Source organism: Salvia hispanica, chromosome 6 (assembly GCF_029641045.1).
Source record: "Salvia hispanica isolate PSC_SH4W2 chromosome 6, Shi_PSC_v1, whole genome shotgun sequence".
NCBI classification, from domain to species: Eukaryota; Viridiplantae; Streptophyta; class Magnoliopsida; order Lamiales; family Lamiaceae; genus Salvia; species Salvia hispanica.
The window spans coordinates 21,280,703-21,296,715 of NC_142697.1; the positions used below are offsets into that span (position 1 = coordinate 21,280,703).

The 16,013-nt window shown below is 35.8% G+C and overlaps 1 protein-coding gene across 2 annotated transcripts; it reads left to right on the forward strand.

The window, feature by feature from the left end:
- The first annotated feature begins 1,274 nt into the window (after positions 1-1,274).
- Positions 1,275-15,502, forward strand: LOC125205453 (protein EXPORTIN 1A-like). Of its 2 annotated transcripts, XM_048104392.2 has the most exons (32): positions 1,275-1,524; positions 3,275-3,391; positions 3,545-3,637; positions 3,731-3,802; positions 3,927-4,034; positions 4,114-4,196; positions 4,963-5,101; positions 5,248-5,316; positions 5,397-5,474; positions 5,578-5,640; positions 6,390-6,434; positions 6,989-7,096; positions 7,185-7,283; positions 7,446-7,649; positions 7,773-7,832; positions 8,489-8,599; positions 8,950-9,047; positions 9,184-9,292; positions 9,499-9,564; positions 9,660-9,758; positions 9,894-9,974; positions 10,823-10,912; positions 12,028-12,113; positions 12,213-12,293; positions 12,371-12,574; positions 12,844-12,910; positions 13,167-13,277; positions 13,429-13,536; positions 13,617-13,754; positions 13,953-14,090; positions 14,180-14,284; positions 15,003-15,502. In XM_048104392.2, exons 1-32 carry the CDS (start codon positions 1,426-1,428, stop codon positions 15,123-15,125), a joined length of 3,252 nt encoding a protein of 1,083 aa, XP_047960349.2. In that variant the 5' UTR covers positions 1,275-1,425; the 3' UTR covers positions 15,126-15,502. The 2 variants fall into 2 exon arrangements, with proteins under 2 accessions (XP_047960349.2, XP_047960350.1); XM_048104393.2 differs by lacking the exons at positions 1,275-1,524; positions 3,275-3,391; positions 3,545-3,637; ... (1 more) ...; positions 3,927-4,034; positions 4,114-4,196 and adding an exon at positions 4,381-4,808.
- Positions 15,503-16,013: the final 511 nt, after the last annotated feature.

Sequence of the window (16,013 nt, forward strand, 5' to 3'; positions counted from 1 at the left end):
CTTCAAATGTATAATTTATCATTTATGTGGCACTATAAAATAATTTATTTTTATTTAAAATGAAGTTTTTTGAAAAAATAAATAAAAAAAGGACTTATTTTAAATAATAGAACAATTGAGAAAATAAAACAATGAGAACAAAAATGATTAGTCACATCTTGAAACTTTAAGTTGGTATAATTATTTTTCGCATCCTCGTACCAAAGATAATGAATCTGCTACTAGTTTAAGCCCTACCTACACTTCATGGATCCGGCCTTAGTATTAATCTAAAGACAATTAACAATATTTTGCAAAATTTATATAATACTAGAAAGTTTGTAGATATGAAGGCATAATTTTTAATTGGACAAATAGACCCACTAAAACCATCATTTTATGGCCTCTTGTCTGTTTTCCCCCATATACTTGAAAAATGGGGGTAACAAATATCGCAGGCTATTTGAATGTGTGTTCATTTCTCACGGCAAGTTTTGTGTCAAAATAATCAAATACTATATATCGATTTAATATTAAATGAATTCAAATGGTCATTGGCTCATAGCATGTCCTAGGAATTGGTTTTAAATATTCCACGGTGCCACCTCACACCCTCACTTCTCCTCCATCCCACATTACTTCCCCACCCCCAAATCAGTGTCTCTTATTTTATCAATTTCAAAAGATGGCAGAAATCAAAGTTTTTGAAAAAAAAACGGCTTCTCCCGTTGATCGCTGGAGTCATTGCATGGAGAAGGATAGACGTGCAATCCACAGAGAAGAATCAATGTCCGTCATTCAATGTCTCTCCTCCAACTTGAAGAGACTCGCTCGGCATCATTACCAAATTGAACTAGATATAGCAACTAACTTCCCGAATTGAGATATTTTTTATACTATAAATTAATATCTATGATAACACGTTTTTAGAATACAACTGCATTTAAATAAGACGCAAAGCAGAACACTTCACTTGAATGATGCATGAGGAGAACGTGTCAGACAAATAATCATGATGAAAACTAAACTAAAATTTTCATCTTAAACTAAAAGAGAAATAATTAGAACTTAACTTCAAATTTAAAAAGATATACCTACGTATGCTCAATTACATTGAAAAATAGAAAAGTAAGCCCCAATGTCAATTCCACTGTCGTTTTTACTAGGGTCGAACTCGATTATTTTTTGCAGAACCGGAATCGGTCCATAGGAACCACGGTTCCATGTCAAACCGGTTGAACCATCCCCATTTTTAAAATCCATCTCTCTACCTCTCTAAAACCCTTCTGCTTTATTTTGAAGCTGTCTTTTTTTTTTAATTTCCAACTCAGTCCTCACCCCATCTCTCCCTCGTTTTTCTCTCATCTCAAGGTTTTGGTTTAGTCGAACACTAGTTCTCTAGGGCTTTTCGACAACTCAGCTTCTCAGTGACTAGTGATCTCGTCCATGGCGGCCGAAAAGCTTCGGGATTTGAGTCAGCCGATGGATGTTGCTCTGCTCGACGCCACTGTCTCTGCTTTCTATGGAACCGGATCTAAAGAGGAGGTATGGAGCATTTGCTTTTATTTATGTTTTTCATTTTACTAGTGTTTGGTTTTTTTTTGTGATGCCTCAATTTTATTTGCCCGTGTTGGTTGGATTGGACGAGAATTTGATGGATTTTCATAAAAAATCCTCAGAAATTAGTTCGTTTTGAATGGTTTATCCTGCACACAATGCGCCTCTCAATCACTTGACATAGTATTGATGCAGGGACTCGTGAATTTGTTTAGTGCTTTCACGTAGTATGTTTGATTGAACTGGAATCATCTGGCACTAAGTGTACTTGTTTGTTGAACATAGTGGCAGTGCCAGTTTACACAATTGTAGGTCTTTTGTTTTTTCTAACGGGGAAGCCTGGTTGTTAAGTGATGAATATTGATCTCTATTGAAGATAGTAACTGCAAGCTCATATGACGCACAGCATTATTTTATGAATTTATGTAATTTTTTGACAAAACATGTTACCACCTTTTTAAACTATTTATTTGACAACTGGAGGAGTAACACGTATCCATATTGAACTAACTGCTTGATAGTGCATGTAAAAGAGAAATTTCACTCATTAAAACTGGAGGAGTAACATGTATTATACTCCTTCTTAACATTGCTTGTAAAAGAGAAAACGTCAGTGAACATCCAAGCAAGTGATTGTATATGAAGTTGTGCATCCATTTTGTGTTACTTGGCTCTTTAAAACTTGATAATAGGCAGGTATCATATGAATTTTTTGATACACAGACATTTTAGTGAACATCAGAATGTCAAATAAGTGACAGCATATGAAGCTATACATCTGTTCATATGTTACTATATGCAGAATGCAATCTTTTGGTTTCTCCTAATCTATTTGTTTAGATGGCCACACGGTTGAACATATATGATATACTCCCTAGTCCCTCAGAATTTTTTTTGGTTCAAATTGGATTTTCACAGAACTGAAATTACATTAGTTTTCTGGACTCTGGAGTAGTATGTATTATCTTTTAATACTGATTTAGCATTATTGATATGGCATTATTAATATATGAGATAATAGATACATGTTATGTTCATGTTGATACCAACCATGGAAGGTGACTGCAAGAAATATCTTTTGGTGTTAGCTATAGAAGATCTTTTGTAATCGAGGCAAAATGATAATTATAACAGAATAGCAGTGTTTGCGTAGAATTGTATGTTTGGATTGCATCAAGTGAGTGCGTTGGAGAAGTTGGTTGACCAAAAAGTAATATATGTGAGAGATGCAAAGAAATAGTGGTAACTTCTTGGATACTAGCAAGCCGTTGCCTGTTAACAACAAGAACTGAACAAATCTCTCGAGCACTTGAATGAAATGCCTTGAATTTTTTTTCTCCTTTCAAAATGTTTGAAAATCACACCTCAAAGTCTCAAACCCATTATCAGAATAAGGCTGAACAATCCTCATATTTATGTATATATAGTTTCTTGGAACATCTTTTCCAGTCCCGTGCAAATGGTTTATGATATCTTCGTACCCATGGAGTTTGCTTTAAACCGTTCAGGCAGAATCATGCAATTTGATTTTTGTAATTTCGAATGCTCTGAAATTCAGCATATATATCTCCCATTTTTTGGTCATTTACTGCAACACAGTGTGCTTAAGTTGTGCTTGAAGGCGGATCAAGTTGGAAAGATTATTAACTAGGCAATCAATTGAGGTCTCTCAGTTTCTGGAAATCATACTCCTCCCAGCTTAATAACTTTGATTTTCTTCTCTTGGGTTTCTTGGCAGAGGGCTGCTGCAGATCATATCTTGCGTGACTTACAACATAACCCACATATGTGGCTTCAAGTGGTCCACATTTTATCTAGTGCTCAGAATCTGAACACAAAATTTTTTGCTTTACAGGTATGTTAAGCATGCTCATACTTCATAGTAATTTACAGTTCCTCTTTACTTGTGGTTCTGGGCTTATTTCCATAACAAAATCTGCGAATATTTTTTAATTTTGTCATCAACTTGTGATCACTGATAAAAGAGATGCTGAATTTCCCTATACAGGTTTTGGAAGGTGTTATTAAGTACAGATGGAATGCTTTACCTGTAGAACAAAGAGATGGCATGAAAAACTATATTTCTGATGTTATAGTTAAGGTAATTTAATCTGAAAATCACTAATCATGACATATAGTTCTTTCATAACGTGGAAGCACGAGTACTTACCTTTTCGCCTAATATTTTTGTTAGCTTTCGAGTGACGAAGTCTCTTTCCGGAGGGAGAGGCTTTATGTCAATAAATTAAACATAATATTGGTTCAGGTAATTTCTTGGAAGTCACTGAGCATTTGTAATCACTTTTGATATTTTGGTACTACGTTTTGGTTGAATGATTCATGTCATTAAGTTCTAGTAGTCCAGTTTGTGATTTTTCTTTTGTATAAAGATATTGAAGCATGAGTGGCCAGCTCGATGGCGTAGCTTCATACCTGATTTGGTTGCAGCAGCAAAATCAAGTGAAACCATCTGCGAGAATTGCATGGCCATTCTAAAAGTATGTAGTTATGGTTTCGATCTGGGTCTTTTAATATACATCTGAATCTGTGATTGACTCGGAATGTTTTGCTTGTCAGCTTCTAAGTGAGGAGGTCTTTGATTTTTCAAGGGGTGAAATGACTCAACAGAAGATTAAAGAGTTGAAACAATCTTTGAACAGGTAATCATGTGAACATGGTACTATATACATTTCATTAGCTATATCCAGAGTTTCAAAAGTGTGCCTGGTGTGGGCCCTAGGCACAGGGAGCACAAGGCTCGATCGTAATCTCCCCGAGGTTGCCGGGGTGAGAGATATTCAGGAGGTGTGGTGGGGCACGACGGGGCGATGGTAAGACAGATATTTGTACAATAGATTGAGTAGAAAGAAGGCACCAGATGGCGGCGTAGCCAATTAGGTTGTGATGTGGTTGTAGTCTGTAGAGATGAAGGTGTATGTCAAGGAGTTGCAGGTATGTCAATGGAGTTGCAGGACGGTGATTAGGTCAAATCTAGAAACTGTATTATTAATACTAAAGTCACTGCAAATATTTATTTAAAGCCCAATTTGAAATAATGAACATTTTGAATTTGAATTAAATAAAAAGCCTAATCTGAATTTGAATAAAAACCCTTCCACCCCCACTTCCCTTCGTGAAGCAGAAATCCAACATTGCTGAAACTGCGCTCAAGACAATTCCTTCTGGTTCCATGTGCGCCCTGTCGCCCACACCCCTGACAGCACTGTTTATATCTCAAGGATCCAATATCTGGCATATATGCTTCCTGAAAGGCAATTTTATTACTTATAATCCCCCTTTCTTTTTGGCTGAAGTTCTCATGGTAGTTTGGCCTGCATTTTAGGGCGTGCATTTTATGTATAACTTCTTTAAAATCCTCCTGTTGTATGTCTTTAGTCTTAATTCTTTTAATTTGTTTGCCTTCAGCGAATTCAAGCTCATTCATGAGTTATGCTTGTATGTGTTGTCTGCATCCCAAAGAGCTGAACTCATCAGGGCTACCTTGGCAACATTACATGCTTTTTTATCCTGGATTCCCTTGGGCTATATATTTGAATCACCACTGGTTTGTATTCTTCCCTTTTATTCGATTGAATTTTTAATGAAGGAATTGAACTGCATTCTTCTGATCTGTTCCAACATCTTAGTTGGTGATTTGTACTTGTTTGCTTTATTAATCTTTGGTGCTACCTGTTCTGATTTATTTGGCAGCTTGAAACTCTATTGAAATTCTTTCCTGTGCCTGCATATCGCAATCTCACTATTCAGTGTCTGACTGAGGTAGCTGCCCGCCCTCCTTTCTAACTGCTTGATAGATGCTTTGTCCAATTATATTTGTTGCTAATGAGCCAGTTTCTCAGGTTGCTGCTCTTAGTTTTGGGGACTTCTATAATATGGAGTATGCCAAAATGTATTCTATATTCATGGCGCAATTACAGGTAGTGAAGATAAAGCTTCTCTGCTATAATCTTTATATTTGTAACTTGATATTACCAGTTAGTTGGTGTGCTGATTGCTGTTATGGCGTTACTTGTGTACTAGGCAATTGTCCCATCGTCCACCAACTTTGTTGAGGCATATGCAAATGGCAATAGTGAGGAGCAGGTGACTACTTTGATTCCGAATTAGCTTGCATATATCTTATTGCTAGAATGTCAGGTGTTTCTGAAGTTTTTCTTGGGAAGCAAATATCACCCTGATGTTTACCTGGATGCACAACTCCCCTCAATTTTTTTAAAGAATATATCCATTTTTTCCAAACAAACCAAACCTTAGTCATCAATCAATAGAGGGAAAATCTATATGAATATTGCTGCCCACAATCAAGGGGATAAGCCATTGATACTCCTTTCCTTTGGTATACCTTACCAATACTAGGCAAAGCAGACCAAAACAAAAGGGGGTACTCTTCTTTTTCTGGATTTGTCGTTGCACTTGCAAAAATACCCTTTTATTAACGAAATCAAATGGTGCTTGACAAAGTTCTTGTTGTACCATTTCTGTCATCCTTTTCATGACCAAATACTTAATTTTTTTTGTGTGTAGTTTCCAAATTTTCCCAGTTTTATCCTTATCATTATGAAATAGTGTATTAGTTTTCAGGCTTGTAGATATGTTTCAGGTCTATAAGTGAGGCACAACTTAGGCAGAAACTTGAAAAAATGAAAAAAAACGTTTGTTAACTTGGTCAATGAAGCACCAAACAAACTTTTTATTGGGTGGGACTTGCACTTCCTGGTAAATGTACCCAAATAAAACTTTAAGACAAATGTGAATGTTATGGAGATTTATGCACCTCTTCTATGTATTTTTTTATGCCTTGAACTGAGACTCATTCTGCTTTGTTTCTTCAGGCATTTATTCAGAATTTGGCACTGTTTTTCACATCATTCTACAAGGTAACTCACCTTCATTGGTATTGACTACTACTAAATGAAGTAAAGAATCGAAAAAGACAAATCATCCAATTGCTGCTTATTTTTGAATTATGTGGCTAGTAACGGAAGTGGCTTCCTAGGGGATTCATTCAGTATGTTGATAATTGATATCATCACTAAAATGTGTACATGTTTGAAGCAGCTAAATTTTGTTTTAGCTTTTTTTTTATTAGCAATTAATTATCTGCACGATCTGGGTTTTGTGTCAATATCTCCTTACATAAACTTATTTATTTTTATTTTGATGACTTTCTGAATTGCTGTTGGGTATATTAGTTATCGCAGGAGTACATTTGTTTTTGCTAAATTGCTGGTGATTATGATAGCTCTCGAATTGTAAATTTTGTGTGTTCTGTTCAACCAGTCATAATATTTTCTTTTGTTCTGCTGGTACTTGATCCAGACTAATCACCAGTCTCTTGGTGGTTAAAGACACAAATTATAAGATTGATTATGTTCCTACTCCTTTTTCCCTTATTAGGCTCACTAATACTCTTACTACCTTGTCTTTGCAGTGTCATATACGAGTGCTAGAGTCTGTGCAAGAGAATATAAATATACTACTAGTGGGCCTTGAGTATCTAATTAATATCTCATATGTGGATGACATTGAAGTTTTTAAGGTACTTGTAAATTCTTATACATTACGTACCCCTGACTTTCGTTATTGTTGTGATCGTTTACACAATTTCTGAGTGCCATGGGCTGCAGGTTTGCCTGGATTATTGGAATTCTTTAGTTTCGGAGCTGTTTGATTCTAATCACAATCTGGATAGTCCTGCTGGGGTTGCACACATGATGGGACTGCAGGTGGAAATGATATTCAGTGTTCCTCTTAAACATTTCGAGTATAGTGTTTTTTTGTTCATGGGCATTATGTTGATAATTGTTCCAGTGAATACTGTTTCTTTTGTAAAATAAGCCAAGTTAGCATATGATGATGTGAATACTGCATTCTTGGTTTCCAAGCAGATGCCTATGCTCCCCGGTATGGTTGATGGACTAGGATCACAACTCCTGCAGAGGCGTCAACTTTATGCTGGTCCAATGTCAAAGTTGAGATTACTAATGATATGTCGCATGGCGAAGCCAGAAGAGGTTCTCATTGTTGAGGATGAAAATGGGAATATAGTTCGTGAGACAATGAAAGATAATGATGTTCTAGTACAGTATAAGGTCGTCCAGATTATTTAAAACTCATGTAGCTTTTAGACTGCAGTTTTTCATGCAATTGCTTCTTTAGTCCTGTAGATCTTGCTTTGACTCTTGCTGTATATGTGCAATAATTTGAACTCACAGATAATGAGGGAGACACTGATTTACTTGGCTCATCTTGATCACGAGGATACTGAAAAACAGGTGTGCCTCTTGCTAGTTTTGTTGTTTCTCTATGTGTGCTTGTTGAACTGTTATGCTCTGTAAATATTTGCTGCTTATTTTTATGCTTCCATTCTTTTACGGATTGCCTGAAGTAGTTATGTGGTATTGCTCTCTCTAGTTTCAAGACAATTGTCCAAATTCAAACAGTTCACAAAACTTACTGATAATTATTGTTCAACTGATTTTGACTGGCCATGCAGAAGTTTAGATTATAAAATATTTTCTGTTGTAGACATATTTCAGTTTTATGGACTCGAATGCGCAGAATTTACGTGTCCTTAAAATGGATATGTAAGAAGTTAATGAAGATTTGTTTCTAATATCGGCCTTATAGCATGAAGGGTTTAAGTTATACCTTGAGTGCTTGATGTAATGTTCTGCCTCTTATTTCCTTCTTTGAATTACTGATTATGCTTTGGTGATATGTTTTATCTATCTCTTTTATATGCTTAAGCATTGACCAGTTATGCTGATTCTCTGAGACCAATTGTCATTGATTTTCTTCGTCCTTGTTTTTAATACTTTATTCAACTGCTTGCTGTCATGACTCATATGGAGTCAGGGGTTTGATTTGTATTCATGCTTTTGGACTGAACGTCTGAACCATTGAATTTTTATCCTGTTTGTGGCTACAGATGCTGACAAAGTTGGGTAAACAACTTATTGGAGAGGATTTTACCTGGAACAATCTTAATACACTCTGTTGGGCCATTGGATCTATTTCTGGGTCAATGGCAGAGGAGCAGGTAGATCAGCTTATCCAATTGCATTTCTTTAATGCTGTAATAAAGTAGATAAGCTTCATTTGCGTTTACGTTCCTGATATACTGTTAGAAAAGCTAGCCCATGAATGGTGTCATTGTCCTAAAGATGTCATATTTTCATAGTTGTCCATTATGATGCTTTGGAAGTTGAAATGTTGCTTGATTCCAAGTTTATGTTTAGTTGCAATTTGGTGTGTTTATATTTATTGTGGTTTCTTGATACATTGGTTCAATTTTGTTCTTTTCTGGAGCATGATGATAATCTGTGTTATGTGTTTAGAAGCTTGGGCACAATTTGCAATTGACATCCATTAACTTTCAACCTTTGGCAGGAAAACAGGTTTCTGGTGATGGTAATCCGTGATTTGTTAAACCTTTGTGAGATCACTAAGGGGAAGGACAATAAAGCTGTCATTGCCAGTAACATAATGTGAGGGTTGAGTCTAGTTATTGTTCTGCATGAGAGTGAATGCCTAATCAATCTATCTGTATGATTCATTGATTTGCAGACAAAAATGTGGTCCTGTTTTTTTCCTTCTGAACTTTTGCTGTTTATTTGGCTGCAGGTATGTAGTTGGTCAATACCCACGATTTTTGAGGGCTCACTGGAAGTTCTTGAAAACTGTTGTGAACAAATTGTTTGAATTCATGCATGAGACCCACCCAGGGGTTCAGGTTGGAATTGATATCCCTTTTAACTTGCCATGTTTTTTGCATGTTTCTTACATGGTCTCTTATGTTTTTTTTTTATCATCGTTCACTTTTATTAACATCCTGCCGATCCCAAATCCTTGTTGAATCTATGTTTCTATTACTTATCATTTTAAGTTCTTAAACTGCGTACTGATTTGGTATTACTATTTCTTTCTGCTCATTTGCAGGACATGGCATGTGATACATTCTTGAAAATTGTCCAAAAATGCAAGCGCAAATTTGTCATCGTGCAGGTTATGATACATGTTTTGCTGTATTTGGCAATGATCTCAGTTGTAAGTTGTGCCTTTATAACCAAAGGAATTAACTGTGTCTCTTCCAAACCCAGGTTGGAGAAAAAGAGCCATTTGTTTCGGAACTATTAACAACACTTCTGACTACTATTGTTGATCTTGAGCCTCACCAAATTCATTCCTTTTATGAATCTGTAGGTCCTCATTTGGTGCTTTCTAACTTATAATATTTCCTAGCATAATCTAGTCCTTTTGTGAACCATAAGGTTCAAGATATTCCTTTATTTTGATAATGTCTATTTCAATTCTTGCCACTTTGTACCTTGTAGGTTGGTACTATGATTCAAGCCGAAACTGATCCCCTCAGGAGAGGTGAATACCTGCAGAAGCTGATGGAACTTCCTAATCAGGTTTGATCCCATTGCTCCTATAATTTCCAGATGACCCTATGTACTCCCTCCGTCCCACACTAAGTGATGTACTCCCTCCATCCCATTAAATATGAAACATTTGCGTTTCGGCACGGGATTTTATTTAGTGTTGTTCTGTGAGTTAATGAAGAGAGAATAAAGTAAGAGAGTGGGAAAAAAGAGATGATATTATTTTCATTTTAGGATACGTTTCAATTTAAATGGGACAACCTAAAAAAGAACGTTTCATTTTTAATGGGACAGAGGGTGTATTACTTTTCGACACGGGATTTAAGGAAGTGATGTTTAGTGGAGACTGGAATAGAGTAGATAAGCGAAGAGAGAATAAAGTGGATAAGTGAAGAGAGGATAAAATAGTAGAGATTAAAAGGGTTGACTTTTGCCAAAAGAGGAATTGACTCACTTACCCCAAGACAACCCATAAAGGAATACAAATAACTTACCGTGGGATGGAGGGAGTATTTGTTAGTTAACTAGGTTTTATATCCTGCATTGCACGGTGTTTGTTGAAAGAGAATATGTGTAGTTTTATTATTATTTAAAAATAATTTTCAATGTTTGGATTTGATTAGTGGTTCACCTTTATTTGGTGTACAATAATACAATCAATATGCAATTGAAAGAAAATTCTAAAGAATTATAATGTGATTTATTTATTAAAATATGCAATTTACAATATATAAGCTGCACAGTGATTTGCAAGATTAGCAATTTAGTTTGGCCATGAAAATTCTTCACTAGGAAGGGAAACTGGGTTGTTTCTCTTCTAGCACACATGTATTAATGCACCTCAAGTTTCAACGTAGCTAATTGACGTTATACTGCAGAAATGGACTGAAATAATTGGACAGGCACGCCAGAGCGTAGATTTCTTGAAAGATCAAGATGTGATCCGTGCAGTGCTTAATATCTTGCAGGTATCTTATTTTACCTTACTATATTATTGTTATTATTATTATTATTATTATTATTATTATTTTTATATTGGATTGTATGCTTTTCTTTCCATGCAGATTGCAGACCTTCTCCATATATGGTACTGAGCCATAGAATGGTAGAAGGACAAACTGCTTAAGAAAAACTTGAGAATGATCACTTAAACTCTGTTTTAATCTTTTTCATAAAAAATATCGTCATTGAGCCTGAGCTAGTCTGTTTTGTTTGATTATCTTATGTTTGCTTGATGCCCTGAAGTTCGAGCTGGAATGGTCAATTAAAGCCCCATGATATCCATGCATACTTGTGTATATATACATATGTTTACTGTAATGTATGTATATTGAGCTATATTGAGTAATCAGTCTTATCTCGTGCTTCTTTATTTTAATGCTCAATCAATCAATTATGCGATCAAGCTGAAAAACCTTGTCATGATTGAAGACGGTAAAATTCTTTATCTTGAGCAATGCAAATTTGGAATTGGTTCAACCTTTGTTCGTTCATCTTTTCATGAAATTTTATTGACACTCTCTATATATGCACCTACAATTTGGTTATACATTTAACCAAGGTAACATTATTGTACCCAGAAAAGTTCAATATGAGATGGAATCATCCTGGATGCATTTGTCTACCCCTCACACCCTCTTCATAACCTAGAATAATCATATACGGATGTCTGAGGCATGACAGAAACTAGTTAATTCAACCTTGGGGTTGTGTAGTTGGCGTACCACTTTATAGATTAAAAGCCTTTTACTTAAAGCTGGTAAATGACACCTTTTCTTTAATATGACAAATTGACGCGGTTTCTATTCAAATCCTAAGTTATCTCGGTCTTTTCTTCGTCTGCTCAATATGAATGGCATTTGTTGTGATTGATGTGTTAATTAAGCCAAACTTATGCCAAAAAAAGTTCATAGTTCCTAATTATTGTTTAAGCAGAAGATCAGTATTATAGTTTGTTACAATAGCTGTATGTCATTGTCCAGTAACCCTGTCTAATTTTATTACTCTCTATATATTGATTCTCAATATGCTTTTTGTCTTTCTTGTTGTGGATATAAATTTATGCTCACATTTGATCCTCCAGACAAATACTAGTGTTGCTAGCTCTCTTGGGATGTATTTTATGCCACAGATTTCCATGATCTTTTTGGACATGCTCAATGTTTACAGGTTTGTTTAGTTTTGTTTTGGAATGACAGTCCTAAGTTTCCCTGAGTAGTACTATTACATTTGTGTGTATTTTGATGATGGTCGAGTTGCATGGCACAGAATGTACAGTGAGCTTATATCAACCAGTATTGCCCAAGGAGGGCCCCATGCTTCTCGGACATCAATTGTGAAACTCTTACGGTATATTCCAAATCTGGAGCATTTTTTTGGGTACATTTTCAGTCTAATAACTGTGTCCATTTCGTCATTTCCAACAGTTCAGTCAAGAGGGAAACATTAAAGCTCATTGAGACATTTTTAGAAAAAGCTGAGACATTTACAGATAAAGCTGAAGATCAGCAACATATCGGTAAACAGTTTTTGCCTCCAATGATGGACCATGTGCTCGGTGACTATGCTCGGAATCTGCCTGATGCAAGAGAGTCTGAAGTTCTATCACTATTTGCAACAATAATAAATAAGTGAGTTTTTCTTTTGGGTTTCTTTACAATTTGCTTGTGTCTTTTAGATGTCTATAACCGAACACCATCTGACCTCCTGGTAACAGCGATTTGCTTGTGTTCCTGGTAACGTTCTCAACTGTGCATACATGAAATCATTAGCAGTGATTTGCAGCATCATTGAACATGATTTTATTTTGGCTGGGATATTGTTACTTATATGCATAACATTGATTTAGATCATGCTGTCATTCATCATGATTTTTGTTCTCTTGCTTAACTTTATTCAGGTACAAGGGAACAATGATTGAGAACGTTCCTCGAATATTCGAAGCTGTATTCCAGTGTACTCTAGAGGTTGGTGCAGCCTCCGTTACATATTATTTGTTGCATAATGATATATATATCCTTTTTAAAAAATTCTTAATTATCATGTTTACTCTGGCAACAAGAACTTGAATTTGAAGCTATTTAAACTGCCATATGTAAATTCAAGTGTTGATCTATGTGTTAACATTTTATGCTGCCATTATTGGATACTGGTTATTTTGGGGTTTGACATATATATGTGTTGTCAACTATAGTTCTTTCTTTAACTATTAATATCATTCAGATGATAACAAAGAATTTTGAAGACTATCCTGAGCATAGACTGAAGTTCTTTTCACTGCTTAGAGCTATTGCTGCACATTGTTTTCCTGCCCTAGTGCACTTGTCAAGTGAGGTATGTATATTGCACCAAAGTTACTGGCATTTTGTTGATAAAGTCCTTTTTTACATGTCAGAGATACAACTCAAGATCATTAATTACCTATTGGCTTCATATTTTTATACGATCATATTATTTACTTTGGTTTTTTTGCTCTTATGTTCAGCAATTAAAACTTGTTCTAGATTCTATCATTTGGGCTTTCCGGCACACTGAACGAAATATAGCAGAGACTGGTCTCAACCTATTATTGGAAATGCTGACAAATTTTCAGGTGTAGTTTGGTTTATAAAATTTTTATGGTGTTGATAATTATTCTAGCCAGTGCGTTATGGGTTTTTTATGACGTTTCAGGGTTCTGAGTTTTGTAACCAGTTCCACCGGACTTACTTTTTGACAATAGAGCAAGAGATATTTGCTGTTTTGACAGACACATTCCACAAGCCGGGTTTTAAGTTGCATGTACTGGTGCTGCAACACTTATTCAGCCTGGTAACAGCATTTCTCTTTTTATTCATTTCTGGTTGCTCCTTTTGTACCCTCTTCTTACTGGCAAACTTGTTGACTGGCAGATCTGATGGAATAAGTGCTAGTGGGGCCTGCATACTTTGATCACACTTTTTGTTTAATGATTTATTCAGTAAACTTCTTTTGATTAAGCTTCGTAACAACTTTTTGTGTAAATTACAGGTAGAATCAGCTGCGTTAACTGAGCCTATATGGGATACTGCAACAGTTTCTTATCCTTATGCAAATAATGGCATGTTTGTCCGTGAGTATACCGTTAAACTGTTGAGCTCATCGTTTCCGAACATGACAGCAACTGAGGTATTAAACCAAACCTTCTTTATGTACTTCAGAATTTCAGATGTTTAGTGTACCGCTTATACATGCATCTATTTTTTTGTTCTCTTCAGGTTACCCAATTTGTCAATGGACTTTTTGAGTCAAAAGGCGATATTTCTTCATTCAAAGATCACATACGAGATTTTCTTGTCCAATCAAAAGAATTTTCAGCTCAGGTGAAATATTTACTATTGATTTTTCGTTAGTTTTTGTTCTCACAACTCATTTCCTGGTGAATCTTGTGATGATGCTTCGTCGATGGAGTTCATTTATTGAGTTTATGTCTTTTTGATTTGAATTCTTTTCAACATCTCAGTCTTGTGAGTGGGTGAGTGGGTTGGGGGTGCCTAAGAATTGAAATTGGCTTCACTCTGTGGGTGAAATTTGGTTTCCTATATTCATTCTTGACGTACTGCTGCATGCCTGCATCTAATGGTTGTGTCATTGAGTCATTTGGTGCAGTCATTTTCTGGTACCAGACTTGCTTCCTAACACAATTCAATGTGCTCTGGTAGCTGAGTTTTGTGGTAGCCATGACTTTTCAATTTATTAAAAAAAAATGGAACTGATGAGGACCTTGCTCCTTACTTCGTAAAACATGCTGTAGCTATATCCTTTATTTTGCACAAGACAGTAGCGATATCTTGGTATTTTATTTTCTCTTTGTCTATTCATTGTTTAATTCTTCTGTTCTTTCCACTCCTGTTTCTCATCTTCTTCCTTTCACAGCCTACCTTCTCTCTTTTTATTTCTATGTGCAGCACCTTGTATGACTAAGTCTCTGAGTTCGGGGTTTGGTGATTTCCATAGAGAATCTGCATTTGAAATGTTATTTATGCACACCCTGATTCTTATATTGAAATTAGGCACTTGACTTTTACATTTATGATCCAGGACAATAAAGATCTTTATGCTGAGGAAGCTGCTGCCCAGAGAGAAAAAGAGCGACAGCGCATGCTATCAATTCCAGGACTCATTGCACCCAACGAGATACAAGACGAGATGGTGGATTCATGAGCAATGTCGCATTTTTGGGCCAAGGCTAGTTTGGATTTTTAACTGAAAGTTAGGTTGGGGCACCTGAATTCCTCATTCATACATTATTTGGGTTTTTCATCCGTGGATTGCCTAATCTGGCCGGAAATATTTCTGAATGAAACGAGGAAGCTGTCGGGGGTGCTGCTGAAGAAACCATTTGCTGGTTGTAGAGCATTCAGAACGTAATGTTAGGAACATGGGCATGTCACTAGAAGCATTTGTGATAGGTGGGTGGGTTGTGCAGAAAATTCTCTTTTAGCAATTTGTACGAATTTATAAAGATCTATTCTTTAATGCTGCTTTGTAGTTTGTCTTGTACACTGATTAGTGATTTTGGTAAATATTTTTTACATCTAGTTATTCTAAAATTAATAACCTAAACTGTCCTGGTTCATGTTGGTGTGTGGCTGTGTGCTGCGTAGGTTGCTGTTCCTTTTCGGCAACAAGCAAACAATTGATTAAGGGAAAATTTAATGTTGGGATTTGCTTTGGTTAATGACAAAAAAAAAAGAAGACATTTAATCGGGTCTATGCGTTTGTAATTATATTAGTGGAGTAAAAGTTATCGTGAAATTAAAATGAAACAGGTTGGAATGAGTTGGTGTGTGCTGGTATGAGAAGGTCGAAATTATATGTTTCAATGAAAAGCGAAGACTCATTATGACGATCATTGCGCAAAATTTCCAATAAGCTGCCGACATGTGGAATATTATATGGCTGTGTCTGATATTCGAATATTCATCTAACAATTTGTTCAATTCAATAGTTGCATAAATGCAACATATTATTAAAATCTAAATTTGGTGGCATTACATGTTCATATAGCGTATTCTGCGTTGTAACTTATCAAATCAAGGGAGTTTGTAT

Excerpts from the sequence above, each read along its gene's own strand:
- LOC125205453 (XM_048104392.2), top strand. The coding sequence starts at position 1,426 with ATGGCGGCCGAAAAGCTTCGGGATTTGAGTCAGCCGATGGATGTTGCT. Across the intron at positions 1,525-3,274 it reads GAACCGGATCTAAAGAGGAG|AGGGCTGCTGCAGATCATAT; the intron begins GTATGGAGCATT and ends GTTTCTTGGCAG. Across the intron at positions 9,759-9,893 it reads TTCATTCCTTTTATGAATCT|GTTGGTACTATGATTCAAGC; the intron begins GTAGGTCCTCAT and ends TGTACCTTGTAG.